The following is an 11,934-nucleotide window of genomic DNA, read 5'->3' as shown; positions in this document are numbered from 1 at the left end:
CGGGCGCCGGGCTGGTCGCGACGCGGGCAGTGCCAGCGCCACATCCACACGCTCAGTGCAGAATCGCTGGCCGCGGCGGCCGCCCAGCACGACGATCGACAGGCTGCAGAATCTACATGCGTCCTTCTCTCCTCCCAGCTAGACTCACGACGCCACAGCTCAACGGGCGTGTCATCGCATACTGGCGTGACACCAAAATAACCGGCTGCCATGTGACGTGAGATCTAGTAGAAGCATAATTATATGATGATGTCTGTCTGCGTGGGGATCTGTCTTGCGCACACTCATTTGGAATCCTAGTACTGCACAGCTAGTAGAAAATGTTCGCCAGCGACATCGCGATGGTCGGGCGATTTGCGGCGCTCGACAGCGAGAACGAACACGATCGATGTCTGTCGATATTACTATTCGTCAGTTTAGGAGTTGGCACCTTTTTCTTTCCCGCCCCTCGTACGAGAGCGTCGACGAGTTGACCCTGCCGGTCCTTTTTTTGTCTTTTGAAAAAGGCAATGCCGGGAGATCGGCGATTTGGTCGCCCGGCTCACATGAGTCCGAGCATAAACAGTACCGCGATTTGAAATAGGAAGAAGGCTTTTAAAATCTATTTTTTTTGTGGTGCAAGACGCTTCTGACGTGAACTCCGTGCAAAATTTTGTGAAGTTTGGTCATCGAGGAGCTCATGGGAAAAAAGACAAACTTCGGATGTCTAAGAAATTTTTGAAAATCGCACTATTAACACCTGATTTTGTCTTTTTTGCCATGAGCTTCTCGAATGTCCAAACTTCACAAAATTTTGCACGGACTTCACGCACAAGAGCATCTTGCATCACAAAAGAAATTGATTTTTTTTCTATTTCAAATTAAGGTAATACTGTTCACCAGGCTCATCTGAGCCTGGGCTCTAGGTTGAATTATCGCATTGCTGGTCCAAATTAAGACAGACGTGAAGCGATCAAGAAACTCACATGCGAAAAGAGGATCCCAAAGGCAAGCAGTGGTTAAGCGCGGCAAATTTTTTGGAATTTTTTCGAAATGGACATGAACTCGTATGTACTTCTAGCCAAAAGAACATTTATTTTTTTGCGAAACGGCCAAAAGAACAATATTACGTGCCATGTGTGGAGACGTACGTTCAGGGTCGATCTTCTGCGACTGAGTTGTAGGCTCGTCGCGTCTCATAGTCTGATGGCAACTTTATTATGGTTAATTCGCAGTAATGAACACGTCCAATACTTCAAGCTGTACAGCTTTTTTGTTTGTTTAATATTCCCTCAGTCCCAAAATTCTTGTCGTAGATTTCTCTAGATACGGATATATATAACATTAAAACTTAACTAGATACATCTGTATTTAGACAAATTTAAGATAAAAAATTTGGGACGGAGGGAGTGCTCCAGATGCCAAAGAGAAGTCAATTCGGGCGAGGGGATGAAGCAAAGTAACGTGCCATCATTCGCCGGCGAACGGAGATATTCCTTGGATTTCCTAAAAATAAAGGGAGATATTCGTTGATGTGCAAGCTCACGCGTCGTTGCCGAACTTCCGGTCGTTCTCACCACGGGACGACAATTGGCGAATGCTTTATAAATATAGTACATTGCTGTGACCCTTGCGAATCGTCGGGTTGAAGGAACGAATTTATACAGCACGGCGGTGAATCGGCCCCCAGGTGTTTGTAGTGGAGCTTCACTTTCTGAAACAACGGATTCATTACACACCGTGTCAAGAGTGAGCATTGTGCGATTCGGATTGTCTCGAAACACATTATGAAAGTTTCTAGAGTTGTGCTTCATCAGCAAGAGAATGTTATTTTTTCAGACCACTAGAAAAATATTACTCGCTCCAGTTTTTTTTTTGAGACAAATTACTCGCTCCAGATGTCCACTTTGTTTTTAAAAAAACGCCCACTTTGTTAAGATGGGACGGCCTAAGCCCACCACATTTCAAACTATAGCGGTACCATTTTAGCCCATTATGTCAGATGGGCTTTCGAAAAATCTGAGCACCTGTTTCTGTTTCTTTCGGCCCCTTATCCACATCCGCAACTCCCCCACAGCCCCTCCCTTCCCACCAAACCCAGCGCCATGCCAATGCCGCTGCCCGCCGTGGGCACGGGCCCCGCGTCGGCGATAGCTCCGGTCACCGCCGCGGCGCCCCTTAGATATCGTCCCATACGACTCCGCGCATCTCCGTCGACGGTTTCCTCCCCTTCAACCTCTGTGATCTCCAGCCCGCCGCCCCCGCCGTCTGCGAGGCATTCCCGCAAACACCTGGCGGGCAGAGGCCACGCCCCGGCGAGGCCCTCCAAGGACCGTGTCTTCTTCCTCGACGTCAACCCGATATGCTTCCGCGGCTCCCAGCGTAGCCTCGGCGCCTTCGCGCGCTGGCTCGCGCTCTTCTTCACGCACGTCAGCCTCCGGGACCCCGTTGTGGCCGTGAGTGTACACCCTCCCAGACTCTACAAAGGATTCATCTTCGCAGTGAATTACTAATTCTGTCTCTTTGTTCTAGGTCTTCGACGGGGCAGGTGGGAACGAGTACCGGAGGCGGCTGCTGCCGTCCTACAAAGCGCACCGGACTCGCGGCGTAGGCACCGGTGCCGATTCCCGCGTGGTTGACGTGCTCTGCGAGTGCAATGTTCCGGTGGGTGGACCAGAGATGGCAGACACAGTGTGTTAATTGCGCAATCCGCAATGCTCTCTTTGTCACAATTCTTTCTGATCCTAATGTTTTTGTTAACAACAAACTCAGATTGTGCAAGTCGATGGATACGAGGCAGATGATGTAGTGGCTACCTTGACAAAGCAAGTATTACAGAAAGGTTATAGAGTTGTCATTGCCTCGCCAGACAAGGACTTCAAGCAGTTGATATCTGAAGATGTTCAGTTAGTTATGCCCATTCCTGAGATTGGCCGATGGTCCTTTTATACGCTGAGGCATTATGTTGCACAATACAAGTGTGATCCAACTGTAGATTTGAGCCTCAGTGAGTATATATCTTGTAGGATAATCTGCAACTGTTCAGTTCTTTTTTGTTCATCAATTGCTGTCTGGTTCTATCTTTTCAACTGATGCATTAGAAGTTATGCTGTGTAGGATGCTTTATGGGTGATGAAGCAGATGGTGTTCCGGGAATCCAGCATCTGGCTCCTGGTTTTGGTCGCAAGACTGCGGTGAAACTACTGAACAAACATGGTTCATTAGAAAACCTACTTAATACAGCTGCAGTTAGAACTGTAGGCAAGGAGTATGCCCAGGATGTTTTAGTCAAGCATGCAGATTACTTGCGAAAAAACTATGAAGTTCTCAGTTTGAGGAGGTATGAACTTTTTTGATATAATGAACATACATAACTTTCCCTTCGATCATATCCATATATTGGCATCTATATACATAAACTTTGCATTGTGGAGTCAATGTAAATAGCTTATTGTACTATTAAGGTACAAAACTTGCCATGTACTCCCTCCAGCCCAAATTACTTGTCTTAGATTTGTCTAGATCTGTATCTAGACACATTTTAGTGTTAGATATATCCGTATCTAGACAAATTTAAGACTAATAATTTGGGATGGAGGTAATACTATTTTTTTTCTACCAAGCAAGTGTGCAAATGTAGTAGCATACTGGACGTATGGTTACAGATATGTCTTTGTAGTAAGGCTGAACTGAATTCTTGGTGGCGTATGAAAAAATGACTTATTTCTTTCTCCTGGAACAGGGATGTAAATGTTCAGCTTGATGACAGATGGTTATCCACAAGGGACACTTGTAATGACACCAGTGTGTTATCTGACTTCATCACTAAATTCAACTAAGGACAGAAGCTAAATAGCGGGTAAAAAGCAAATATGACCAATTTTGTTTCTTCCTCTTAAGCTCTACTTACCATCAGACCATCATCAGTGAAAAAAAGGCTTTCAATAGTTAGATGAGGCAGTCTCTTGGCAAGGTTACTTGGTAAGAGAATTTCTGTCACAGATCCTTTGTTTGTAATAATACTGAAACCGAAGTATTGTTAGACTGGTCATGTGTGGCTGAGGTGCTGGAATAAACTGAAAGTAGTAGGAAGTTCTTGTTCTGGGAATTTTGTCAGCTGCCGGTTGCTGTCTACTCCCTCCGTTCACAGATATAAGATGTTCCAACTTTTCTGTGAATCGGATGTATATAGACACGTTTTCGTGTGTTTGTCCACTCATTTCAGTCCATATATAGTCCATATTGAAATATCCGAAACATCCTATATTTGTGAATGGAGGGAGTATCATTTAACCGAAGGGCCTTCAATTTTTAGCAGAGTTTGTAGCATAGGTATGCAAACTACTCCTATTACTGTTAGTCTCCGGAGTCACTAATTGTCTGAACATGTCAGAAACAGTGTCCTTCTGGGACGAACTGTTGTGTGGTTTCGGTTACACTAGCATCACTCAGTGCGTGTTTATGGCAATTCTAGGTTCAGAACTGGAACGAACAGCAGCTGTGTCTAACCAGCCCACGCTGTTTTCATCTCGTTGAGCGAGCAGGTGATGCCGGCTACAAGATGCAGAGGCGTGGTCCAGGAGCAGTGTAGTACTACTACGTGCAGCGTCACAGTGACGGAGCGACCCATGGTCTCGCCCGAAGACAGGCACCGGACATGCTATCTCAGCTATTTTGTCACGCTAGTATAGCATATCTTAAGGGAGTCAACACAGATTGCAGATCTGATCTCATGTAATGCGATCCTCGGATGCTATCACTCGCTGCTGCTAATTGGATACTGTGCTGGTCTCGGTTCGTGGGGCGCTGGCCAAATCTAGCGAGGCTTTGTTGTGGCATTGGATGATAAATCTGTGCTCTGGTTTGTTTTTAGCTTTTTTCTTTCGTTGATTGATTGATTGGGTTTGGTGATGGAGAGTTTCACGACGGGACCCCGGGCCGGGAATGAGAAGGTATGGAATGATTCGGGAAGAGCATCTTGCTGCCTCGAAAAGCATGGCCTGGGGCTGTGGATCTCCGGGACTTGATCGCTCCTGAGTCCTGACTTGTGCAAAGGCTCCAAAAAACGGCAGCGCGGACAGTGGCGCATCGGTCTTGCGACCGTTGCCGTCGAAATGGAATCCAAGGCCCGGACTAGGAACGGATTCAAATGCTAGTAGTTGTCCGTTCTGAAGAATCTAGCTGGGACTGAACGGGAGGCAGTAGGGTAAGACAGGATCTGTTTCAGAATGCTGTCTGTTTTTCCTCCTCATGTTTACTCATGGCGCTCCGGCACAAAATGGCCTACCAACACTAATGCTAGTACTGTTAGCCGAATAGGCAGTTTGTTAGGATTTGCAGCTTTTTTTCCGATAAAAGGTGGATTTTATTTACTTAAAATAAAGCATCAAGGGACACAAGAATAATAAGTATACACTCGGTCTCTGCATAGGATGCACATAGCAAATACGAACACACACAAATAAACAAGCTGGCGAATAGCAAAGTCATATGAGACCAAGAGCAGTGCCTTTTCCGGTTCCCCAGATACCGGAGGAGTGGTGCACTTTGGATTTCATTCATACTCCGATCTTCACTGCATAGCTTTTTACACTTCCATTCATTTATCTTATATGCGAGTGTCCTGGCTCTCTGGATCCTGACGGCACGGCAGAGATATGGCTAACCCCAAAACGTGCTCGAGCCAGTACTTAATAATTGGAAAGCTCGTACGCTCACCTTCATCTCAGCATGTTTCCATGTGCCGTGTTCTATTCTCTCTGCCCTACTACCTTGTTTTTTCACGTCGATATATATAAAGATCCAAAGATTGGACGGAGCGCTAAGCCCGAGTCACCCGAGCTACCCCCTCTCCCGCTTGATCAGTTCTTTCTCGCAGCAGTACCACGGGCGGGGCCGCTGTTGGGCTGGTCCCGATGGAAGGAATCCGATGGCGAACCGAGCTGCGTCCGCACATGCATGCGTGCCCGCCATGTTGCGCTCCTGTCCTGCCCGGCCGCGCGCCGCGCGTGATCTGCGGTGCCACGTCGGGGCATCGGCATTCGGCGCGCCGTGCGGGCGCAGGCTTTGGCCGGACATGCGGCGTCCGTCGTGGCCTACTCGGATTCCAAGGTTTGCCGCTGCCGATCCATCCAAGCGCGCGCAAGGCGTAGCCGGCGCCGAAACGCGCGTGGCTACCCCCACGCCTGGCCCTGCGTGTTGCATGCAGTGCGTCCCTGCCCTGCCCCGTCTCTCCGTCTCCGGTCACGCAGGCCTGCCGCCGGAGGGTGGGCAGAGCGCGGAGGGGTGCCGATCGCGCGACGGGAAGCCCTGCGGTGGGCTCGTTTGACGTTCCTCGCCACGATTCCCCTGCTGGCTGCTGCAGTGCAGTGCACGCTTGTGGAGCTACAGGCTACGGTCCCTCCCTCCCAACTCCCGCGCATCTACTACATCTACATCTACTCCCCGGCGGATACGGCGCACGGTGGCGTACGGGCGGCGTGCTCCATGGGCGTCGGCCCCGGCCGGTTCCGGCTTGGTCCCGGGCACCCACCGGGAGGAGCCCAGTCCGGTCCGGACCGGTCCATTCCAACTGCATGCACGAATGATGCGCTCATGCACTTGCTCCACAGCGCCTTGATCGCCCTCCTTCGCTTATTCATCCCAATTTAATAGCCCACGACGGCCGGCGCCCGGCGGCGGGGACCCGAACGCGATGCACGGGGACAAATTAGTAGCGGTAGGGGCTAGCAAGGGAGTAGTAAGTAATCAGTGTACCGCGTTCGTCCTCCCAACGTGATCGATCATCGCGGATCGCTTCCCTCGATCTCCCGCCCACTAGGAACCTGAAGATCGTAGCACAAATGCATACCCGGCCACGCCCTCACGCGCTCCGGGAGGACGAACGCGGTACCCAGACCCGGACCCGGTGACAGGCATGCCCCGCCGCCCTGGGGCTCGTCGTGCTCAGTCAGCCCTGCCGGCGGCTGCAGGGACCACCCACCTGACGCCATTCCATTTCTATATTTCTGGTTCGGCTGGTTCACGGCGGCCTCGCCCCGACAATGAAGCAAGGCCACGGTTCCGACAGGCGAGCACGCGTGCCCCTGTCCTCGTCGCCATGGGCAAGGCGGCAAGATGAAGGCCGGTAAATAGTTCCGGAGTTAAGGAGATCCGGCACTGCAGCCCAACCAGGCAGCACCGGACAACACCGAGAACACGATGCCGAATTAAATTCCATCCACGAGCAGTGGCATTTAACCAGCCGTCCGATCTCCGGCCATGGCAAAAATCCGGCATCCGCATATGGAGGCGGAGGGCGACACGTCCCGGTGCGGCGGCCATGAATAAATGGGGCACGCGATCGTCAAACACGACAATGCTGCATGCCCGTCCGCCCGCCCGTCCATGACACCACCTACACTACACCTAGAGCTATTTAGTAGAGAGAAGAGGATCATCGCCATTAAAAGCCGCAACCAAAACGGGCCCTCTGCCTTGCTCGCCTTTGCTTCCCAAAGCCCTTTGCTGGGCATGCAAAGAGCAGTAATCAGTGCCGAAAACGCACAAAGCCCTCCCGCCCCGTCCTTCGATGAAAGTTGCTACAGTCGGGAGAAAGAAAGAAAGAAAGAAATTCGTTTATACAAAGCGGCACATGGTGAGGACGGAGGACGGACGGACATGACCTGACTACCTGAGGAGGAGGAGCTGGCTGCCCTTTTGGTCCTTGGCCTAGTATTTTGAGAGTTTTCCGGGGCGATGCCGCCGCGGTCAAAGGGAAAGGCGACTGCACGCACAGTGATCGCCGCGCCGCGCCATTGTTTATTCGGCGACACGGCTGGGGTTGGGCCTTCGGCGTCGCTTTTCCCTTCGGTTCCCGCGGGTTGTTTCGGGGCGCGACACCACACGACACGGTGACAGCCTTGGAACGGGGACGGCCGGGCCAGCGCCTCCTCCGCCCCCCGCTGGACGGATGTTCTTCCCTTCCCACCCACGATTAGTTTACGCCCCCATAATTTCGTGACAGTACAGTGGCAGGGGAGCACCCAAACACTTTCTTCTCCTTCTTAATTCCGCCTGCAGCCTCGTCCGGCCCTCTTGCCGCCGCTTGTTCTCTCCTCACCCCAGCCTGCCCAGGTACTACAAATGGAGTCCTTTTCGTACCCGGAAATGCCGAGCAGTGAAAGAAAGCATAATTTTGGGTGCAAGCATGATCACCACGGCGCCAGATTGTCCGGAGTTGTTGAGCCACACCAATAACTTCGCTACCGATCCTCGACAGATCCTGCCTTGCTGGAAATGGGCCAAGCGGATCCGGGCATAGTACAAGGAGGGGGCGCAACTGCCTCCTCTAACGAACAAGAGGCAGCGGAAATGGGGGACGAGACGAACGTGATGAGAGTAACATGGGATTGATGAATGAATGATGACAACAGGTACTTCTAAATATAACATGTCCATGAGGATCCATCCAGCGATCGCAACAATGTACAGACAAATTTACAGAGCAGCAGCAGCAGCAGATTGTATCATCCATTTTTCTCCTCTGCCCTACCCTCAACACAACCATCAAACGATGCCATTATATCATCCATACCATACCCAACCTTCCTCTCCCAGCTACTGTACCGTCGCAAAATCAAGCTCACTTTGGGTTTTTAATTTTAATTTTAATTAAACAAATGCGGGAATGCGAACCAAAAACCACAAAACCAATGGAATTAAAGAACGAAAACCAAAAAGGCGGTTTATCTTCTTCTTCTTCTTCTTCTTCTATCATCATCGGGGACTGACTCCAATGGCGGTGTCATGGACTGTAGGCCTCAGAGGGACTCGCCGGCGCTGCTCTTCACCTTGGATCTGTAGAGGAGCTTCTTCTTCTTCGACGCCGCGTTGCTGACCGTCAGCACGATCTTGCCGGCCTCGCCGGCCTTGAAGCTGCCCTTCATGATGGGCTCCTCGTTCGCGGGGACCTTCCTCGTCTTCTGCACGATCACGGTGTACGCGCCCTCGGCGTCCGGGGTGAACTCCGCGCCGTGGCTCACCTCCCAGCCCAGCACCCGCAGCTCCCATACAATCGTTGAGTTCTACAACGGCAGATGGACAATTATGTAAGTTTTGAACGATCAATGCATTAGAGGAATTCATAAGCAATCACCAATTTATAATGCAAATGAGGCTAACCTCGGTGACAGGGATCTCGATGGCTTCTTTGGATGAAGCTTTGATAGTGAGCTCGGTGACAGAGTCGGAGGTGGTGAAATCAGGGTCATCTTCCTTGAAGAGGCCTCCGAATTGGACGGGGACTTGCTCGGGCGCGATGTATCTGAATTTTTGTTACAGAAGATGAACAGTAGCTGAGAACATGATCCCTCGGCGATCCAACAATGAAAACTGAAACTTATAAGCATATCGTGCACAATACCTGAAGAGGGTCTCGGGTGACTTGGCCTGGCTGGCGAACACGAACTTGCTCTTGGTGCGCTGGGTAAGGAAAGGGCTCATCATTTTGTTGGCAGCCAGATACCACCATGGCACGTTGATGAACACCTGCATAGACACCATGATCCAGCCAAACTTATGATCCAATTCCACTTAAACTACTGCAATTAACTACGAATTGGTATAGTAAAAGAATGTTACAACTCAGAATTGGGAAAAGTATGAGCAAAAGGAAAAGATCCCCAATTCGCGCTATGATGATGACCAAAGCCCGCCCACGCCAAAAGACATGAGTCAACTCAATCCAGGACTCAAATTTGAAAGCATAAAGGTCTGCCCTTTAGCGCAGTGCCCAAAGAACACGCTTTGGGCTCAATCATTCACTCCCAACGTTAAACTGTGAACGGATAGAAACTGAATCTTCGAGACAAACAGCTAGCCACAGCTAAAATTCGATGCACAATGTCACAATGTTGGATCACAGTTACTGCTGCAGCTGTGAAATTGGAAATACTACCAAGTAATTCGATGGCGGAGAGAAGAAGCGTTAGTACCTTCTTGGCGATGAACTCGGGGTAGTTGTCCTGGAGCAGGGCGACGGCCTGGCGGGTGACGGCGCGGTGCTTGCCGAGCATGGGCGGCGAGTTCTTGAGGTCGGTGACCTGCACCATGGAGCAGATGCCGCTGGGCGCGAAGTCCAGCTGCGACAGGATGCCGCGCTCCAGCAGCTGGATGCGCCACTTGAGGAACCGCTCCCGCTTCTCCTCGTCGCCGAACGCCTTCTCGTACACCTCCTTGTCCTGGAACTCGCCGTACACGTTGTAGCACACCGGGTGGCCCTCCCGGTCCGCGCCGCGGTAGAACACCACCTTCTCCAGCTCCGGGAACGCCAGGTCCGCCTCCAGGAGCGACTCGATGCCGAAGCGCTTCCGCCACAGCACGGCGGACCGGAGCATCGCCATCGCCTCCTTCACCTTGAACTCCCGCGCGCGCAGGAACTTGAGCAGCACCGCGTCCGTGCGCTCGTCGTCGCCCACCAGCGGCACGCCCCAGATGAACACCGGCTCGGGCGCGGCTGCCTCCGCCTCCGGTGCCTGCTCTGTGTTGGCGGCGGCGGCGGCGGCGGCTTCCTCGACCGGTTCCGCCGTCTTGGTGCCCTCCTCGGCGGCTACGACGGCTTCGTCCTCCGTCTTTGGCTCGGCCGGCTTGGCCTCCTCGGCCTTGGGTGCCTCCTTGGCCGGCTCCTCGGCTGCTGCCTCGGCAGCGACCTCAGCCTTGGCCTCCTCGGCTGCCGGCTCCGCCGCCGCCTCGGCCTTGGGCTCCTCCTTGGCCGGCTCCTCAACCTTGGGCTCCTCCTTGGCTGGTTCTTCCGCCTTGGCCGGCTCCTCGGCCTTGGCCTCCTCCTTGGCCGGCGCCTCCGTCTTGGTCTCCTCTGCGGCGGCCTCAGTCTTGGCCTTGGGCGGCGGCGGGGGAGGGGGCAGATTGAACTCACCGGCGGCGAGCGCGGCGACGATCAGCTCCTTGAACTCATCAAGCGCCTTCTTCTCCGGGTCAGGCAGGTCGGCGACGAGGTTGCTCTCCTCCTTGAAGGAGCCGGTGGCCTCGACGGCGCCCCCGTCGTCGGCGACGGCGGCCGCCTCCTCGGCCTCCGCCTCCGCCGCGGGCTCCTCGGCCTTCTTCTCCACCTCCGCCGGCGCCTTCTCGGCGACGACCACCTCCGTGGCCGCGGCGGCGGCCTGTGGCTGCGGCTCCTCTGCCATCTCCGCGAGCTGTTTCAAGCTTTTGCGATGAAGAAAGACAGAGCAGGGGAGAGAGACGGAGGGGGAGAGAGAGCACGGGAGGGAGGGGGAGAGAGAAAGCTTGGGGTGTTGTGCTGGGACTAGGGTTTGGGGAGGGGAGATATAGGGCGGGGGCGGGGGCGGGGGCGGAGGCGGAGGCGGAGCAAGGCTGTCAGAGTGGGGAGGCCAGCTTTGCTTGCGGCTGCGCTCTTGCGCTGGCCGGACGGAAGAGGAGAACCGGACCGGACCAGAGCAAGGAAGGTGGCGCGCCCCGCGTGGGGCCGCGCGTCATGCAACGGATTTGTTCCAATTGATGACGCGTTAATTGCGGCGATTTCTTTCTTGCTGGATGATTTGTTTTCTTGTGTCGGGGTGGAAATGAGATGGACGGTGGCGGAGGTATCATCAGTGGGTGCGTATTACTGCCTCCGTTTCAAAATGCATTGATTACATAGCAATACAACATGTCTAATTTGGGGCTTTAGCTTCGTGCGAAGTGAGCGTAGTTCGGATGGCTAGTTCCTTGTGACGGAACCAACCCGTTAGGGTTCAAGTCTTGGACTTGGCATTGGTGATCGTATTTTTTTAATTTATTTCAGGTTTTTCGACGATGTGTGTTTAGTGAGAGAAGATGTTTCCATCGACTATGAAGGTGTTTGCGACGACTTCGTCAATCTCAAGATGATGTGCCGGCTAAGTCTCTCGAAAGTGCTCATAAGAGTAATGTGTATGTGTGCGTTCATAGGGATGAGTGTAT

At 52.6% G+C, this 11,934-nt stretch overlaps 2 protein-coding genes across 3 annotated transcripts; one reads left to right on the top strand and one right to left on the bottom strand.

Moving 5' to 3' along the window:
• Positions 1–2,026: 2,026 nt before the first annotated feature.
• LOC125545424 (5'-3' exonuclease family protein) lies at positions 2,027–4,851 on the top strand. 2 transcript variants are annotated; one of them, XM_048709351.2, is made up of 6 exons: positions 2,027–2,435; positions 2,512–2,643; positions 2,752–2,986; positions 3,097–3,319; positions 3,722–3,838; positions 4,524–4,851. In XM_048709351.2, the coding sequence occupies exons 1-5, from the start codon at positions 2,085–2,087 to the stop codon at positions 3,816–3,818; spliced, it is 1,038 nt and encodes a 345-aa protein (XP_048565308.1). In that variant the 5' UTR covers positions 2,027–2,084; the 3' UTR covers positions 3,819–3,838; positions 4,524–4,851. The 2 variants fall into 2 exon arrangements, with proteins under 2 accessions (XP_048565308.1, XP_048565307.1); XM_048709350.2 differs by having other exon boundaries at positions 4,454–4,851.
• Positions 4,852–8,350: 3,499 nt separating this feature from the next.
• On the bottom strand, positions 8,351–11,307 carry LOC125545423 (Sec14p-like phosphatidylinositol transfer family protein). Its single transcript, XM_048709347.2, has 4 exons — positions 9,954–11,307; positions 9,383–9,507; positions 9,142–9,283; positions 8,351–9,044 (listed from the first exon to the last, which is right to left on the bottom strand). The coding sequence occupies exons 1-4, from the start codon at positions 11,157–11,159 to the stop codon at positions 8,781–8,783; spliced, it is 1,737 nt and encodes a 578-aa protein (XP_048565304.1). The 5' UTR covers positions 11,160–11,307; the 3' UTR covers positions 8,351–8,780.
• Between the last annotated feature and the right edge of the window lie 627 nt (positions 11,308–11,934).

This window comes from Triticum urartu, chromosome 3A (assembly GCF_056163025.1).
Source record: "Triticum urartu cultivar PI428250 chromosome 3A, HENAU_Tu73, whole genome shotgun sequence".
Classification (NCBI taxonomy): domain Eukaryota; kingdom Viridiplantae; phylum Streptophyta; class Magnoliopsida; order Poales; family Poaceae; genus Triticum; species Triticum urartu.
This window is presented reverse-complemented; position numbering and strand designations above follow the sequence as displayed.